This window comes from Pelophylax lessonae, assembly GCF_965119305.1.
Source record: "Pelophylax lessonae genome assembly, chromosome: 4".
NCBI lineage: Eukaryota > Metazoa > Chordata > Amphibia > Anura > Ranidae > Pelophylax > Pelophylax lessonae.
This window is the reverse complement of record NC_138771.1, coordinates 285,884,737-285,904,534: the sequence shown is the minus strand read 5'-3', so window position 1 is coordinate 285,904,534 and position 19,798 is coordinate 285,884,737. Positions and strand designations below refer to the sequence as shown.

Sequence of the window (19,798 nt, the reverse complement as noted above, 5' to 3'; positions counted from 1 at the left end):
AACAACTGAGCAGTCAGTGGTCTTGAAAGCTCAGTTCCCAGTATAGAGGCAGAAGGGGACAGATGCAGTATTGAACCAATGCTGTATTCACCCAGGGGAGTTTGTATGTTTGTTATTTTGATAACCCTCACTTCTTTTTTAACAACAAATTAATTTAATGGTGTACCTGCATAAGTGAGATGAGGTGCATTGTGTCATGTGTTTCATCTCCATGTGTGCAGTATGGGATCTCCATAATGGCAGGGGAGACATTGCCTCCCCAGGGGGCATCTGTGTGGCTGGAGCTATGTTACTAGTGCCTTCAGGCGAAAAAGGAGGTGGAGCAAGAAAGGTAGGTTAAGTCAAAAAGAGTTTGAAAAAAAAAAAAACAGTGTTAGATGATTTCACATCATCAAGCAGAGATGTATGCTGATGAGAATTTTAGTAAATGGGGGAAAGGTCAGCTTTAGGTTGATTTTTGGTATCTGTTCACTAAATGCACTGCACAACTTCCAATGCCTTTCTAAAACCTTGTTAATGCTCACATTTATATGTCCTCTTTTTACTGTGAATGTTAAGCCAGCACGTGGCTCTTCCTTATCATCCTAAATAAGGATGATCTCTATGTGACAGTGGGGCTGATTTACTAAATCAGTCAGTCAATAGCATGTTCACTTAACAAAGGAAATTTTCACTTTACAAGAAAGGTCTTCTATCCTTCCATCATCCAATCATGTGCAAACCAAACTACAGAGCCAATTCATTCAAATAACCTCATTACTGCTTGCCGGCCACATCAATTTGATGTGCATTGGATCACGTAGCTAGTACATGTTGCGGCACTACCGTGTAGGGAGCTAGTGCGCGTGGGGCCGCGGTTGTGCTGTGATTAGACACAGCACAAGCCGATCAGCGGGTGCCGGCCAAGGAATGTCTGCCGGCACCCGCTGATCAGTGAGGGGAGACACAGAACAGAGATATATATACAAGGTAGAGCTCTTTTCTGTCAGCAGTTGGATTTCCTTACCCTACAATGCAGGAAAAACAATTCCATCAGATACCTTACTAAAAAAACACCACATATAGTACACAAAAACACTGGTTAGGTACACATTTAACCCTTTGATCACCCTAGATGTTTAATTCTTCCCAGCCAGTGTCATTTGTACAGTGACAGTGCATTTTTTTTAGCACTGATCACTGTATTAGTGTCACTTGTTACCAGAAAGTGTCAAAAGTGTCAGTTAGTTTCAGATGGTCCATTGCAATATCACAGTCCCTCTATAGGTCACTGATTGCAGCCATTATTAGTAGTGTCACCTGACTTGACACTGGCTAAATGCCGGTCAACGCCGGTTGGTGCTGGTCAATGCTTACTTGCTGTCCGTTAACTCTGAACTGGCTTTGTCACTCCCCATTGGCACAAAGTCCTTTGTACTGCTGCCTTTAGCCCTCCTGGCTGAGGTAGCTACTTGTAAACACTGCTGCAACTCTTAACTCTTCAGGGCTCACACTGGCACCCTTTCTCACAGACTTCTCTTCAGGGCTTAGACTCTGGCACCCCCTTCTCTAAGCCCTCTCTCCCGGTTGACTGGCTCCTGGATCCCTCTGACCTTCCACAGTGGTCCCCTATCCTAGGCAGACCCCTGGGCAGTTTACAGTACTCACGACACTGCTGTCCTGGAAACTCCTTCCCCAGCAGCTCCACTTGGTCCTCAGCACTCTGGATCTCTCTCTGCAGCTCAGCTCAACCTTCTGTCCTCTAGGCCGACCACCAAGGACACCATTCTTCACGCTGATCGGAGGAGAGACAGCCGCCCCCCTCCTCCTGGGTCACTGCTTCCCACCAAAGATGCTCTGTCATGTGCTCCCCTCAGACTTATATCCCTTCCCAGGATGCATTGCGGCACATTCTGCCCTCTGGGATAGATACAAGCCCTGGTGTGCTATTGGTCAGGTTTCCTCCACTTTTCAATGAGAGCCCTCATTGGACATAGTGGGGAGACTCCCCAAGCTCAACTGGCACATCTGGGAACACATGACAGCCTAGCTGAACAATCAAGGCCCATCTGATAAGCAGACACGGCCAAATAAATGCTTTTTTCCTAGCACCCACCTAGGAGGGTGCTGTAGTAGGAAAAAAAAAATGTTTGCGCAAACCAATCATCATATGCTTTTTCGGATTTTTTTTACCAAAAATATGTAGCAGAATACATTTTGGCCTACATTTATGAAGAAATTTGATTTTTAAAATTTTGTAATCAGATATGTTTTATAGCAGAAAGTAAAAAAATATGTTTTTTTTTCCACATTTTCGATCTTTTTTTGCTTATAGCGCAAAAACCCAGAGGTGTTCAATTACCACCAAAAGAAAGCTTTATTTGTGGGGAAAAAGGACATACATTTCATTTGCATACAGTGCAGGACCGCGCAATTGTCAGTTAAAGTAACGCAGTACCGTATCATAAAAAATGGCCTGGTCATGAAGGGCTTCCGGAGATCAAGTGGTTAAAGTAAACTTTAAAAAAAGTTTTTAAATGTTCAACAGTAGAGAGAATAAAAATGTGCTGTTGGATTGAATCAGGATACAGAGAGAAGACTTCTGAAATCGTTCAGAGGGGGCAAAAAGGCAGTCCGCCACATTATGGTCTTGAGACTTTGTAACAAGTTAAGTCTTGCAGCAGAGTAGGTGTAATTTTACACAATCAACCTCAGTTATTCCGGTCACATCCAGAATCAAATTTATCAGAATGCAGCAGCTGGCTGTTGAAGCCTGCCCAGGCACACACAGCTCAGCCTAGTCTATAGCATCAAAGGAAATAGAAAAGTAATGAGCGGAATATTACTTCAACAGGGGCCATTATTTGTGAGTCACTCAGCTCCCATGCTTTTTAGTTTACCTGATTAAAAGTAACTCTTAGTGATAATTTTTGGGGGGGGGGGGGGGGGACATTGTTCAGATGTGAAAGTTTATAAATAATATGAATGATGTTGATTTAACTTTTGTGGTGTGCTACGTATCAATTAAAGAAATTGTGTGCACTCTGTAGGATTGTTCTACAGAACATGTAACCTCACCAGATGGCGTATTCGGTTAAAATAAAATTGAAGAATTACACATGCATGCCATCTAGTGGAAAGTTACCAATTTACAGATGCAAAAACTGTTTTCCTTTTATTTTATATTCATTTTTTAGCCTACTTTGTTGTTTATTGCAAGCTTTTACATTTACAAAACTCACAAAAATACAACAATAGGCAGACTTAAAAGCACACATATATTGCATGGTTTTACTTGCATATATCTCAATAAGCAAGCACATTTTTGTTTGTCAAAGTAATTTTAAATGTATCTATTTACAGCAGAGTGTGAATCATTCAGCCTATTAAAAAAAAAAGCACCTACTATTATTTGTAATGCACATAGCTCATTTCAAATCGGAAATGTGCTATCATTCTTGCACGTCCCAATAAGAAAATTGTATATGCTGTTCTTTAGTGTACCAGATATAGCATTTTAGTACTATTTATTCTATAACAGTGAATATTAAAAATCACTAGTGATGAATTTCTCAATATAGAAATGTGCATCTTGGAATGTTTTAGATAACGATAATGGGGTTAAATTATATTTTGTTTGCCTTTCAAGGAAAGTTGAACCACTGGCCGACTGCCCTATAGCACATTTACTACCACTGGGCGGTCAGACTGCGCAGGACCGCCTATATACATGATCATGCACTCCCGGTACTGGGCGTGCGTGCGTGCCACCGGAGGCTTGCTCCCACTGTTATTAAGCACAGTGGGTCACACGGGCCCAATGTCCACCAGCACCCGTACCTATAAACAGGGCAATCTGCCTGTAAACAAGGCAGATTGTCATCTGTCAGTACAGAAGGTATTGATCCTGTGTTCCTGTGAAGCAGGAACATGGATCCATGCCTCCCAATAGTAAAAGCACTTCCCCCCACTACACTGAATTACCAGCTAGGCACACATTTAACCCTTTGATCACCCCTGATGTTAACCCCTTCCCAGCCAGGGACATTAGTACAGTGACAGTGCATATTTTTAGCACTGGTCATTGTCTTTGGTTCCCAAAAAAGTGTAAAAAGTGTCAGTTAGGTGTCCACTTTGTCCACTGCAATATCGCAGTCCCACTATACGTCGCTGATCATTGCCATTACTAGTAAAAATAAACCACTAAATAAACTTTTGTGCAAACCAATCAATATACGATTGGGATTTTTTTTTTTACCAATAATATGTATCAGAAAACATATTGGCCTAAATTGATGTAGAAATTCATTTTTTTACATTTTTTTTATTAAATATGTTTTATAGCAGAAAATAAAAAATATTGTGCTTATTCACAATTGTCGGTCTTTTTTTATTTATATCGCAAAAAATAAAAATGCAGAGATGATCAAATACCACCAAAACAAAGTTCTATTTGTGGAAAAAAAAGACATCAATTTTGTTTGGGGACAGCGTCGCACAACTGCACAATTTTAAGTTAAAGTAACGCAGTGCCGTATCACAAAAAAATGGCCTGGTCAGGAAAGAGGGTACATTTTCTGGAGGTGAAATGGTTAATGAATGCAGTGAAGCACTGTTGCAATTAAAAAATGCAGCTTTTTTTTTTTTTTTTTTTAATTCTTTGTAAGGTGAAGTTTCACCTTATTCACTAAGCTCTGGCTAAAACTCCCTTTGCAGAGTGCCACTTCCCCTGCAAAGCGAAAAGTCTATTTACATGTAGTAAATTAACCCCAATGTTTTTGATTGTTCCTATTAAAGAATTGCAAGATGCAAAGAGCAAGGGGTTCCTATAATCCAGTGCAATCCATCACCATTTATCATTTAATAGTTACGTGTTATCAAACAATTAAAAGCTGATTTTTTTTCGGTCCATGTTTCCAGGGCCGGGACAAGGGGTGGTTTGGAGGGATGTTGCCCTGGGTGCAATGGTTTATTGTAGGGATGGGGGGCACCTTGACCCTAACCCTAAGGGAAGGGGGGGTGCAGTTTGGCACCCTTGCCCTGGCACTGCCTGTTACTGTTCACCATTGTTGCTTGCAATATTTTAAAAGCCTTACTGCTGGTTGGCAACATCTTACCCTAGAGCCTAACTGTTGAAGATTTTGGGGTTGATGTACTTGATAGGTAAATAGGCTGTTCAGTTTGCAAGAAAAGATGCACTGTGCAAGAGAACGTTCTTCAGAGCTTAGTGAATGTGGTAAATTTTTACTTTGCAAAAGATATCAAATCATATGCAAGGATAATAATAATAATAATACTAATAATAATAACAATATTATTATTATTAATAATAATAGTAATAATAAATAAAAAAAATAGTATTTATGCTTGCACATGATAGGAGGGTGGAAGTTAGCAGAGCTTCACCTCATTCATTGAGCTCTGGGGAAAATTACCTTGCAAAATGCAACTTACCTTGCAAAGTGAACCATCTACTTGCCTTTAATAAATTGGCCCCTTTAATTTTATATTGTTTCTCAGAGCTTTCCCTACAAATTGCTATATATTTGCATTGAATCGTGGTCTATGGCCATGAATCAAAGCAGAAAGATGGGATAGCTCCCCAACATTAACACTTAGAAAAAATAATGGAGCCCCTTTCCCACTATAATTTCCAAGTTTCTGGTAAATTTAGTAAAAAAAAATAAAAAAATAAAAAAAAATAAAAGTAATGCTTAAAGGGATTGTAAAGGCAGAAGTTTTTTTTATCTTAATGCATTCTAATAATGCATTTAAAGATAAAAAAAAAAAAAAAAACTGTCTCTGTGCAGCAGCCCCCCCTAATACCTACATGTGCTCATCTCTATCCAGTGATGTCGCAGGAGTGTCTCAGCTACCTGGGACTCCCCTCCTCATTGGCTAAGGCAGCAGCACGGCATGATTGTCTCCCGCTGCTGTTAATCAAAGTCATTCAGCCAATCAGGAGAGAGAGAGGGGCCAGGTCACAGCTCCATGTGTGAATGAACACAGGGAGCTGCGACTTGGCTCGGGTGCCCCCATAGCAAGCTGCTTGACGTGGGGGCACTCAACAGGAGGGAAGGGCCAGGAGCACAGAAGAGGGACCCGAGAAGAGGCTCTATTGGTGACTGTACAAGTCAGCATGAATAAATTCACAACTAGATACAACATACAGAAACAGTATAAATAAAAAAATCCATACCTATTAATAATAGACAATTCTCAAGAAACAGTCAAGTGATTTAGGCTGAGAGGAGCATTCATACACAAAGTTGTATGAGTGTGATTGATTTTTTATACTAGTTTAGTACAGATTGAAAGCCAGCAGTGGGGAGCCATGTATGCACTCAGTATAAAAAATATTCATGTGATACTAGGTTCACTTTAAAAATCATTTAGAAAGGCAATTGAATGCAATCCTGTGCTTTACCTTGCTCCTATACCGCTTGAACAAGGCATTCACTTTAAACATTTCTACTCCACTTAAAATCTTATTATAATTTTGTTTGGAACAAAAAAAAAAAAAAAAATACACAGAAGCAATATAATAATAATAATGTAAGCAGCACCATGTTATAATTCATGTTTAATAACACATACATTACAGTACAAATTAGGATTGGTGAAACAAACCGGGTATAGAGGAACATGATTGTTATGCAAAATGGAATAAATGTATGGCTGAATAACAGAATTGTGTATTATATTTCAGCCTAGAAGGCAAAAAAAAAAAAACATTGAAAAAAATACATGTATCAAATGTATGTATGTTACATTGTATATGTTTGCGCAAGAAATCAAAAATAGGCTCTCTTTGGGTAAAAGAGAAATTTTGCTTCCACAGCTAGCTTAAACAAGTCATTGAGCTTTCAGACAGAGTATAATGTACATATTTACAGTACATGGAGATCGTATAAATATACTGATGTAACCACAATAAATATCAATTAAAGAGTTTGTTACAACAAGGTAAAATAACTGCACAATGCATACTTTCCTTGAATCCCCACCATAACACACTGTAACCTGATTGTAGAAAACATATTTTTGTAGTTAACATCAAGCTTGTTACTCAAAATATACAACTTTATGTCATACATCTACAGCAAATAAGGGGAGCCATTGACATCCCACAACTTTAAGTGCTATACTTTCATTATTACCACTAGTTATTTATACAGCTAATATATATGAAAATAAAAAGCACGCAGATTTATTTGAAACTAAAAGCCCAAACGCTATCAGGGCTAGTAAAATAAAAGTGCCCTATTGGCTTTATATTTTGTACAGTACAATCGAGTGCATGTATAGATCATTAAACTATCCGCTTTTTTTGGAAATCAGTAAAACAAAACATGTTGGGGTAGCCTTTGAGAAGCAAGGATGAGAAATAACCTATGATCCCAAATTCAGCTCAACCTGCTATACATTTTATGGAGCATGTGGCTTACAAAATAAGACTAAAGGCCCATACACGCGTAGCGATTGTCGGCCGTAAATATTTGGCCGCCGAACGATCGGCCGATTGTCGGCTTGTTAGTATGATGCTTCCGACAACCGATTCCGACTTTTTGGCAAAACAGAATCGGGTGTGCAGGCTATAAAATTTTTGTTGGCCGTCACCAGAACGGCCGATTGTTCGCCAGTCAGTATAGAATTCGGCCGACTAACAGCAGATGAGCAAGACTGGGCATGCTCAGAGAAGAAAAAATACACGGAAAGTTAACCATCACATGACATCACTTCTGCAATCGGCTGTTGTTGGCCGACAAAATTCCTGTGCAGTCTTTAGCACTTTTCAACCGACAGGACAGCAATGGACAAAAGATGGCCGATCGGTCAGCCGACATTCGGTACGTGTGTACGGGGCTTTAGTTCAAACTTCTGACTTTGGTATTGATTTATTGTACTATAGAGAAATAAGCTGTTCCCTTTTCAATTGAAGTTCCACTTTTCAAGGGAAACTGCCCAAGAGCTTGTTGAATGTGGTGAAATTTTACTTTGAAAAAACACCTAATCATGTACAAGGAAAATTAAAAAAAAAGGATTTTCACTTGAGAATGATTGGATGATGGAAGCTGTAAAAAGCTTCATCTCATTCACAGCTCTGTTGCAAATTCCCTTGCAAAGTGCAACTTCTGTTGAAAAGTGAACAGTCTGTTTGCTTTAATAAATCAGTCCCTCAGTATCTGCAGAAGAATGCCATCTGTGGTTTCAATTCATTCTTGGCATAGTAAAAGTTTACATATTTAACTGGGCTTTAACTACCTCCGGACCGCCTGCCGCTGATTTACTGCAGCAGGCTGGCCCTCCTGCACAAACCCACGTAGGTCTACGTCGGTCACGTGCCTGCAGCTAGGGGGCAAGCGCACGCCGCTGGTGGCGTACTCCCACCCCCACTCGTCAGCAGGGACTCTGATGCACGGGGCAGGAGGCTCTGATTGCCGCCTCACAATCGCGATCGCTCCCCACAGAGAGAGAACGGTCAGCTGACCGTTCTCTCTGGAATGATCACAAAGTGCCTGTGATTTTTCTATGTAGGTTCACAGGTATCTGTGATCATTTCACAAGCCCTGCCCCCATACAGTTAGAAAACACTCCCCTAGGCTCACATTTAACCCCTTGATCACCCACAGTGTTAACCCCTTCCCTGCCAGTGTTATTATTACAGTAACAGTGCATATTTTAGCATTCATTTAGCACTGATTACTGTAGTAATGTGACTGGTCCCCCCAAAAGTGTCAAAAATGTCAGTTAGAGGTCCGATCTGTCCGCCGCAATGTCACAGTCCCGCAAAAAATCGCAGATCGCCGCCATTACTAGTAAAAAAAAACCAATAAAAATGATATAAATCTTTCCCGTAGTTAGTAGACGCGATAACTTTTGCGCAAACCAATCAAAATACGCTTATTGTGATTTTTTTTTACCAAAAATATGTAGCAGAAAACAAATTGGCCTAAAATGTTAAAAATGTTTGATTATATAGCAGAATGTGAAACATATTGTTTTTTTGTTTTTTTTCAGAATTGTCGCTCTTATTTTGTTTATAGCGCAAAAAACGTAAATTTTATTTGGGTACAGCATTGCACGACCACACAATTGTACGTTAAAGTAGTGCAGTGCCGAATCGCAAAAAATGGCCTGGTCATTAAGGGGGAAAATCTTCCGGTCCAGAAGTGGTTAAAGGGCATAGAGTCAGTACTTTTCCTGCTAACACCAAAACAGCAACACCATACCTTTTCTTTTTCTTACTGGTGAAGGGGTTCTTGCCTGATTACTTGTTGTTAAAGAAAGCAAAGGGCAAATACATGAAGGGGGACGCTATTTTCCTGCTGCCACTGAAATCTGCCACTTTAGGTTGTCTGCACTGCTGAGAAACCACATAGGCATCATTGTCACCTTATCTTATGGTAAGAATGGCCTTGTATAAACCTCAGCACACCATCAAAGTTTAAATGGGACCTAATATATTAAAAATACAAAATACATTTCAGAGAGACCTGTTCCATACATTATTGTGGCCAGCAGTCATCCTTCTATATCCTACTTCAGTTATGCTTGATGAAAGACTAGTTAAAAAAAGGATTCCAGGGGGAAAAAAAAGTATTAGCGACTATACAGTAAGATTGGCAGATCATTGTATCGTTATTGTCTGCTTTTTGCTCTTAGATACACAGAAAGGTTCCATATTTGCTGTACAAATGTCTTCCATTGACATCAGCTTTCTTGTAGAGCAGAAGACACAGCTAGTCAATGCTATGAAGTTGATTTACTAAGTAGAGCATGTGTTCTTTGCAAAGCTAATTTTTCCTTCGTTTAGTGAATTTTAGAGGAAACAAGATGTGAAAATGTAATTTGTAAAGAATACTAAATGAATAAAACAGGATTTTTGATTGCACATGGTTGGATGGTTGAAGTCAACATAGCTTCACCTCACTAACTAAGCTAAGTGAAAATTCACTTAGCTTACTGAACATATTTTACTTCTTAGTGAATCAAACCCAACCAGATTTTTGGTGACATTGGAGGTCTTACAGATGCTTCTCATTGGATATCAATATACAGCTTTGACTTGCAACTGATGTTTTGCCTCTAGTTACCGTTTAAATTGATTAATTTTTGTAAATAATAATAAAAAAAAAATCTAAGTGCACATCAGTTTAAATGACTTTAACAGTATTTTTTGCACTGATCGGAATTCAGTCCCAACATTCTACAACACATTGCTACAATAATGTATATGTAGCTTTTCTATCTCAAATGTGTGGATGAATAAATTTATAGTTTAATTATAAACCAACTAAAACATTCTGTATCTCTGTGAGATACATTTGACCTAAGTGCCATATATCTATGTGTAATACACTTATGTAACATGCAACAGTGCAGGTGTTAGTAAACAATGCATTTGCGGCGACTTTAATTTGTAAATGTAATATTTAGCATTAAAAATGTAAGCACCTAACAATTTACATTCTCGACCATTGTTATTGCATGGTACTGTCATGTGACAAATGGAGTTTGCATAAAAAACTATCTGCAGTATGCTTATAAATGTGCCCTTTCTGAACTGGACAAACATGAAGAATGGCAGAAGTATATGCTTTCGCTATAATATTTGGAGGCAAAAGAAAAAGTGTTGCTCTACATAACAGAGCTGCTTTTTGCTCTCACCAATATCTTTAGTTATACGCATCAATAGTCAAAAAATGACACTGATAACATAGACAGGAAGCCCCTATTATGACATATACTCTTAGATTGTGAGCTCTAACGAACAAGGCCCTCTGATTCCAACTGTATTCAAATGTATTGTATTTGTACTGTCTACCCTCAAGTTGTAAAGCGCTGCGTAATCTGTCTGTAAATCCTACATAATAATAATAATATTCATTTTGTATATTACCAATTCTAAGACCTATTAAAAACTAGTACATTTGTATTCATGGGTGTTATTAAAAGCTCCTTACATAAATAAACTTTTAATTGATGTTTAGTCATTCTTTAATCAGGACATGAGTTTAACAGTAACGATAATACATTTTTGAATTTGAAAATGGGTAAATACGTAAGTGCTTGTATCCATTTTGAAGCTATTTTGGCACACATAGCATTGTCCTGATTTAACCTTTCTTCTGATGAACATCCACATACAATACATTCATAACAGACCCAGTATGGTCATCATCATTAAAAGCATTGAGTTTTTGGCAAACCCTGAGCCACCAATTTTTTTGCTTATATAAGCCAATTCTAGTCACATGTGAACACATTCAAACTAAAGGATAAAAACATTCCACTGTATGTTGATCACTTTGTGACCTTGACATGAATTTAAATAACACTGAGGAGGGAGCCAAAAAAATGAACCAAAATATAATCACACAAAATGGACTTTTCATGTTTAAAGATGTCAAAATACGTCAGTTGCTTTGTAGACCTGAGCTTCAGCTGACTAATCAAGTCAAAAAGATTTAATACTAAGAAGATACTGAAAACATCCATAATTCATGATAATACTGTAGCTCATATACTAACCATTCATATGGCTTAAAGGAAATACAGGGACCAGCAACTTACTTCTGCATGCAATCATTTATCTGATTGCGCCATCTAGCTTTCACTTGACCTTATTGGTTGATTGTATTGATAGTGTCAAGAAATATTTAATGTGTGTACAGACAATTGTCACAAACGTAGTTGTCACTTGATCTCAGGACAAAATTAGGCACAGAGAGGTAAGACACATACAGTAGTTAAGGTCCTAGAAAAGTGCTAAGGGCTAAAGCCAGATCCAGAACACAAAAGTCTTATGCCTTCTGGTAACAACCCAAAATGCCCCTCACCCTCTCAAATTGTGTGTTCTCAGTCCTGAAACATTATTCAGCTGTCAGTGCTTCATAAGCATTAAAGCCAACCTCTTCATTGAAGAAGAGCTAGTGTGCATTGCCAAGGAAAAAGAACTGCGTTTTTATCATCCCCAATTATAAGTCTGATTCAGGCATGTCTGGCATATCTGCCATTAGATACCCAATGCCATAACGTCCATTGGGAGCAGTGTCCACTTTTAAAGTTGGCGATCCACTTTGCTTTCTGTAGATGCTATTTCCAATATTTGGAGACGGCATCTCGCTTTGAATCTTCTCATGGATTAGACTGGCATCGTCTTCTTCTGGATTGGACAATTCCTTGATAATGCGTCCTCTTTTATAGGAGACAGAGGCCAAGCTTCCAGTGTTGTCATCAATGAGATTAAAGAAGCGAACAATAAACACCAGGGGAACTGGCAGAAGAGCGAATACTATAAGAGATACACAGACAACAAGTCCCCAGGTTGGATAACTCAGGCGTTCTTCTGTAGCCTAAAACAGTAAAAACAAAGAGCAGATTGTAAGGGAATTAATTTTCCATCGCATGTTTTGTATCCTATTTTTCATTGTTTTTTTTTTTGTTAAATGTTAAAATGACCATCAAATACATTGATGGCACTTAAAACAAATAGTATTCATTACAACATGTCAATATTCATGTAAAGGATTAAAACAGAGTTACAGTAAAAGTAAGAGTATAGAAGTCCAACGGTTAAAAAATGTCCATTATTAATGTATCTGTAGGAGTTCTATGTATATTGCATAGTCCATTGCAGTGTTTGAATTCAGCTAAAGTGCAAGCATAGAGCAGGACTTTGTTACAGATGCAAGCTCCCCTTACTGTAGACAGCTTGTTGGAGTCCATCTTTACCTTTATTCAGCAATCATCTCCATGCAAGCAAGTGGGCATGGATTTTCTACCTCCTTATCAGACCGCGGGTTAATCTGTGCACATCCCTGCCATCCATAGTAGACATGTGCAGAATGAAAAAAATTGTTTCATGTTGTTTTGATTTGTTATTTGCATACATTTGTTTAGTTATATTAGTTTAATTCATTTTAGGAATAATTTTGTTTATTCAAATTCGTATTGATTTGAGTTTTCTGAATTTGGTCGAACTGAACTCATTGGAACATAATTTGACTGAATTAAAAATAAATTGAATCCATTTGAATTTGAATTCTGTTTGACTTCTATTCAAATTCCATTTATAATAAAATGTATTTTATTCAAACTTTGGAAGATGGTTATATTCTTTCCATTCCATTTTATTCTATTGTTTTTTTCTATTCTATTCTGTTCTTTTCTATTCCATTTGAATTCAAACTTGATTTTTGAAAGATGGTTATATTTTTCAGTTTTGTTCTATTCTATTCTATTGTTTTTATTCTATTCTATTCTTTGCTATTGTATTCTAATTCAGATTTTAGATGATGACTATATTCTTTCTGTTTTATTTTTTCTATTTTTTTATTCTATTCCTTTATATTCTATTCTATTGTATTATGTTATTTTATTCTCTGTTCTATTTTGTTTCGGTTTTACTCTATTCTTTTGTATTCTAATCTTTTATTTTCTATTTTATCCCATTATTTTCCATTCAATTTTTTTCTACTCATTTTATATTGTGTTTTGCTTTACTCTATTATATTATTTTATTTTTATATCTATTATTTTCTAATATATTCTTTTCTATTGCATTCCTTTATTTTCTAGTCTATTGTAATCTCTTTGAAAATTCCAGTTTGATTTGAAAACTATTGGAATTCGAATTTTGTCTAACATTTAGTTTTGCTATCCCGGATCCATTTATATTTTTTACTATTGTCATTTCCGAGTAACTAAAAATTTGTCAAAATTTTAAATCAGAACGAAACAAACTGCACATGTCTAATCCATAGGCACATAAGTTGGAGATGTGTCAAACTCCTAAAAGGGTATGTGCTTGTGATGTCACTAGTGATTTAGATCAACACATCTTGAAATACCACAAAAATGCCTCATGCTACCTGTCCATGGCCAAGATGAGTGCATATTTAGTTGCAAACTGGTAATCTATCTATAAGTATATGAAAAACCAAACCCTGCTTACAAAATGTCCCCTCAAACAGGTGTCTAAGGGGAACATGGCATTTATTGCTAAATGGGATTCCCCTTCCACTGATGACTAAATAAGGAAATTGGCATATTTCTCATTAAAATCCTAATAAAGAGGAATAGTATCCTATATAGGACAGTGGTTTCACATGATTAGCATCTTCCTTGGAAAACGGGCTTTCTGTTTGAGGGGGGGCATTCTCTTCACTGGAAGTGAACTAGTAGGTGGTCCCTGGATTGGACTGAATGGCAAAGCTAAATCTTCCTCCCTTCCTGGGAAACATGGCCTCCAAGTGAACAGGGTGGAATCTGAGGAGATCTGACTCATGCACATTGATTTGCTCAATTGTACAAGCAACCAATATCTCTTATAAAGTAGGAGGAGTCTAGTTTTCAGAAAACATGCACACAGGATATCAAACCTGACTAGGGTTCCATCCCTTCCCCACTGTATGAATACTTTTTATCACTAATGATGTGATGTTTCCTTGCTTCCTGTCTTGGTATTCACTTTGCTACAAGAGATTAAGGAAAATCTTCCCCAATGGAGGCACAGGAAGGAGGCACAGGCAGTAGTAAAAGCCTAACTAGAATAAAGTTGCATATGCTAAAAATACAGTAGTAGTAAAAGCCTGATAATGGACCCAAAAATCAGTATGAAAAACCTGATGGAGCAAGTATGTCTAAAGCCCACACTTTAGTTTTGAATAAAGTAAGCTAAGATTAAAAGCCCTTTTCTGCTGTCTATGTCCCATTTACGAGATTTCCTTCACATTCTGTTTCAAAGACACTACAGAACCTTAGAGGAAATTTCAAAGTAAAATAAAGTCCCTCTAAAACATGTGTCCCCAGTGGAGGATTTCAAATCCCCTCCTGTTCCAGTGATAACTGAAAAAAATGTGGATTTCCTATCACTTTCTGTCCTGGTAATGGAGGTCTAGATCAGTGTTTCTCAACTCCGGTCCTCAGGGCACACTAACAGGCCAGATTTTAAATATTACCTTGGGGAGATGCAAACTAGAGTACTGCAATCACTGAGCAGCAAATGATATCACCTGTGATGTATTTCAGTTTTCTTGCAAACCTGGCCTGTTAGTGGGTCCTGAGGACCGGAGTTGAGAAACACTGATCTAGAAGACAAATAAAGGTAAAATTCCCCAGCGGGGACACAGATGGCATAAAAGAGTGTCTAACCCTTCCTTACTCCATCCAAAACCTAAAGTTTGGGCTTTAGATACACTTTAAGGCTTCCTGTACACCCTGCCTACATTTGCAGCAGGAAAAACACAAAATATGGCAAAATCGTGCTGCGGTTTTTCTGGTGTTTTGTGTTTTCCCGCGGCCGGAGGACAAAACGTTTCTATACTGAACGCAATTCTTCCGTGTTTAGGAGAGGGAGGTTGAAGCTCACCTAACTGTGGCATCTCATAGTCTTGGCAAAAAAAAAAACACCAAAAGCTCCTAAACTCAAGTTTAGGAGCTGCCAGTGTAGGCTAGTGTACATGAGGCCTAATAAGCCTATGCAGAATGCAATGGATAAAGAGAAATAATTCACAGCAACCAGTTAGCACTAGTCAGATTTCTGACTAGTTTTTTTTTTTTTTTTTTAGGAGTTTCTGCATATTGAAAACAATTGTTACTCAGCGCACTAAACTAAACTTTCACTTTCAATTTTTCTGATTTCTCATTGCTCACTTTAGGAATACAAACTCTTTATTGAATAAGAACATTTCTTCAGTTCCCTGTACACTTTTTTCACTCTCTAATATTCATATTTCAAACATGTGCAATTATTTACACATGTAGCCTGTGAATCACAATCACATTTTCGTAGTGCTCACCTTTTCAGCAATCCATGCATAGTAACCTGGTGGGGTAAATCCCATTTGGACGACACTTGCTATAAGCAAAATACATAACAGAATTGGAGAGATGTATTTCCACATATAATAATAGTATTTTAAGGGTGTGAATCCAAGCATATCCCTTAAATCATCCATGAATCTGAAAAGATAAAAATTGTAAGGTTACATATAATATAATAGTAAAAAAAGTCTAAGTTTAAATAAGGGTAAACACTGAATAAAGGCAAGCTGCAAGAATAAAAATCTGTTCAGATAATGACCTGGAGATCTCTAATAGACAACCAGGGCACAATACAACAAGAGATCATAATCAACTGTATTGTGGAACTGTATTTGCCATAAGGTACTCATGGGTCAGTCTAAAAAGGTCAAGTAGCACCATAGTAGCACAATTATTTTTATATGTATCAAATGTATCTGACAATCTCTAGTACCTGGTAGCTAAATCCAGCAACATAACTAAAGAGTGAGGAAGTGTGTATAATGCTTATACAAAATCAATGGATTATTTAGAAGCACATACAGTAATGAATAAATACCACACATTTTGTATATTGTATTCACTATTTCCATGAAATATTGAATGCAGACATAATGGACTTTTACCTGGTAAAAATATTTATTATTATTTATATTAATATATTTATTATTATTAATACTATGTTACCTGTCTACTATGTTACCTTGTAAAACTAGTTGTTGTTAATATTGATACTCAATAACCTCCTAAAGCAATCTTGTCACCAAACTAAAAAGCTGTAACTATACAGGACACAGTAGTAAAAAGAGTTCAACCCCGAGCAAACCCTGAGTGCTTCAGGGGACAGAAGAGAAGGATGCTCCCAGACATTCAGTAGAAGAAACTTTACACAGGGGTTCCTTTTACACAAAATGATATTCGGTGGGACAGACAGCAGGAGAGTATTTACTTTTATATTACAATTACATCTTTTGAAGCAATGTTTAGTTTGGGGTCAGGGTCATTTTGAAGCCCAAACCCAAGATTTTATATTTTTGTTGTTAAATATTCAGTGCTGCCCTTTATTGACTATTTACGCTTTCCACACTCCAGCATTGACCTCTTAGCTTGCTATAGGTCCTCTTCTGGGTTAAATGATGCCCAGCGTCATTCAACCAACTTCCTGTGAGCCTAGTCTGTCATGGACAGGCCTGAGGGTTCCTCTTTATGCAGCTTAAATTCATAGAAAATGCAGAAACACCGAAGTCTGCTTGTAGGCGGATGCCTACTAGATTACTATCTCTCATTTGCCATGTTTCCTATATTTTGTACCTATTCTGTATTGCATACTGTAATTTTATCTTGTATCTAGTGCATTCTGGTTGTTAGGGGGTTAAGAGCTCTTGACATCCTGCTCCCTGATGTTCATGGCCCTACCAACTTTGGGAGGACATAATTATCAGGAGAGGCGCACCTTAAGGACATAAGGACAGTTGTTTTTCAAATGTACATTTACCAGTCAGGTATAGACCAGATCATGGAGTAGGGTACGGGTACCAGAGGCAGCACTACCAGCCTATGTTAAGATTTGATGATGTGCTTGATCCGCATTATATGAAGAATTCTTCAGTAAAAGTATTAAGTTGAAGAAATGTCTTTGCCTGGTCTGCGTCTCTAAAGGGGAATGAAGTGTCATTAAGTAGTGTATTATGGTGTATTCTAGGGAAGAGATCACATGGATTAGGGAAAGAGAACTCTGCAACATGAATGTGTAGCTACAATGAACCTTGTGGGTGGTGTCATAGCTAAAGACATTTAGAAAATATGACTACAGAGAAGATAGCACACAGCCTGTAGGGAAACAGGTGATTTCATGGGGGTGACAGAGGGTCCTGATAGCAAAGGGACCAGTTTGCCTTGGGTTTCTTTACTCATCAGCATAGATTCCAACCTGGGGTCAGCTGTGATACGGGGCCTTCTTAGGGATCTGGCCTGAGAGTCAAGGGTGGGATCCTTTAAGGAGAAGTATGGTGTTAGCTTCCTGGTAATAGAGTCAGTAAGTGGTGTAATACAGTATATAACATCAACATTATACTGGGGGAAATGATCACATTAACCCTCTGGGGTAGGGAAGGAGAAATCTGTAGAATGAATATATGGCTAAGTTAACCCTTGTGGGTGGTGTCATAGCTGAAGTTATTCAGAGAATATGAATACAGAGAAGATAGCAGACAGCCTGTAGGGAAGTGAGCGACTTGCGGGGGTTGACAGAGAACCCTAAAGTGATCGGATCAATGTTTTTCAGGTTTCTCCCCTCAACAGCGTTGATCCCATCCTGGGGCCAGCTGCAGTACAGGGCCTTCTTAGGGACATGACCTGAGAGTTGCAGGTGAGATGCCTCAAGGAGAAGTATGGTGTTAGCTTCCTGGTAAACCTAAGGGCTAATCCTAACAATTATGGAGCAAAGTGAATGTCAGTGGCATCACTAGGGAAAGTCATGTTCTACATTACCAGCTCATAATGATACATGTTCAAGTTTCAGGAGGAGAAGGGGATGCTCGCTTGAAATTGCACAAAGAAAGAGGCATGTGAGGATATGACAGAGAGTGCTGCCTTAATGTCACCACAAGCGTTTGCATGCAATTGCTCTGTTGGCCCCTATGGGGGGGAAGAGCTCAACAGTGCCTGTTAACATGCTGGTGAAAAGGAGAAACCCAAATAAGAGAAAGAAGACCCTTCTTGTCATGAAAGATGACACCCAGAATTTAGGTATGTATGTCAAAAATGTTGTATTACCGGTATTTACTGTGGGGAAATGGGTTCTGTGGGATACTAGAGGTTGGGCTATTTGAGCATAAATAAACTATATGTACACCTTTGCTGAACAATAAGATTTTTATAGTACAACATTCATTATAATCATTACTCAATCACCTCAATCATTACTGCAAATATTGTATATCTACAGATGCAAATAGTTCAGTTTCGACTATCATTTTTTTCTTATTTCATTTTGCATTTGAGAAGATGCTTCAGAACATAAAATGCAGTTTTTATGCCATGGGTATAAATCTTCAAAAGAAAGATTCAGTATATTTATTTATTACAGGTATTTATATAGCGCCATCAATTTACAAAGTGCTTATATATATATATTTCTGGTTGGAGCCCTCCAACCGAGGTAGACGTGAAACCATATAAAGACGCCACAAGACTCACAACATAACATAGATATGAGGTGTGCCCTGGTGAGCTGGTCAGTACAACAAAAAGGGGGCAAAAATACCAGGATAGGGAAAGCTGTTTTATTGGTATACATGACATTTATTGGGCAAGCTTGGTGAAGGCTTGCGACATCTCAACCTGGGGATTCGGAATGTACCGGGTAAAGCAGGCGGATTTCCATCTGCCTAATCTACTGATGACATGACCTGGCACCCGGGAGGCGGCCGAGGCTGCCCTGATCCGGAAGGAGTGCCCCAAAAACTGGTTATGGTTGAGGCCTAGATTAGCCAGGAGGAAGCCAGCATGTCTGATGAAATGGCTAGCTGTTAGTTTGCTGGAAGAAAAAGGCAACAATGGGCTGGAGCTAGACTGGCTCGGCAGGTGTGATAACAACTGGTCCAGAGCCACTACTGGACACCACTCATTGTGGGTCTGGAAGAATTTGATGTGGACCCCGGTGCCGGACTGATGAGTTTTGGACACTGCCAGATGTAGGACAAAATGGTCTTGAAGATGAACCAGATGGCAACTGCGTAGCACCTGGCAACCGGGGCCACTATAAGTGAACTCACTGGGCCGTAGGAAGCCGTAGAAGGCCAGGTAGATAGCTGCTTGGATTACCAGGCTGGGAGCAACCCAAAAGGAGACCGTGACAGGATGGCTTACATGTCCCGAAACCCTTGATATGGACAAGGGTTTGCTACTGGCTACGGGCTGATGTTTCTGGATGCCATGCAGCAATGCTTTTACCGCATGAGTTGTGAGCAAAGAGGGGACTTTCCCAGGGGCTTGTAGGGAGAGGAAA

At 38.6% G+C, this 19,798-nt stretch overlaps 1 protein-coding gene across 1 annotated transcript in view; it reads right to left on the bottom strand.

Moving 5' to 3' along the window:
- Positions 1-10,868: 10,868 nt before the first annotated feature.
- Positions 10,869-19,798, bottom strand: part of SLC6A15 (solute carrier family 6 member 15) — a 113,595-nt gene continuing 104,665 nt past the window's right edge. Inside the window, exons 11-12 of the mRNA XM_082256980.1 lie at positions 15,786-15,948; positions 10,869-12,338 (exon numbers count right to left, since the gene is read on the bottom strand). Coding sequence (XP_082113106.1) covers positions 11,961-12,338; positions 15,786-15,948 — 541 coding nt within the window. The 3' untranslated portion in view covers positions 10,869-11,960. The remainder of the gene's footprint in view (positions 12,339-15,785; positions 15,949-19,798) is intronic.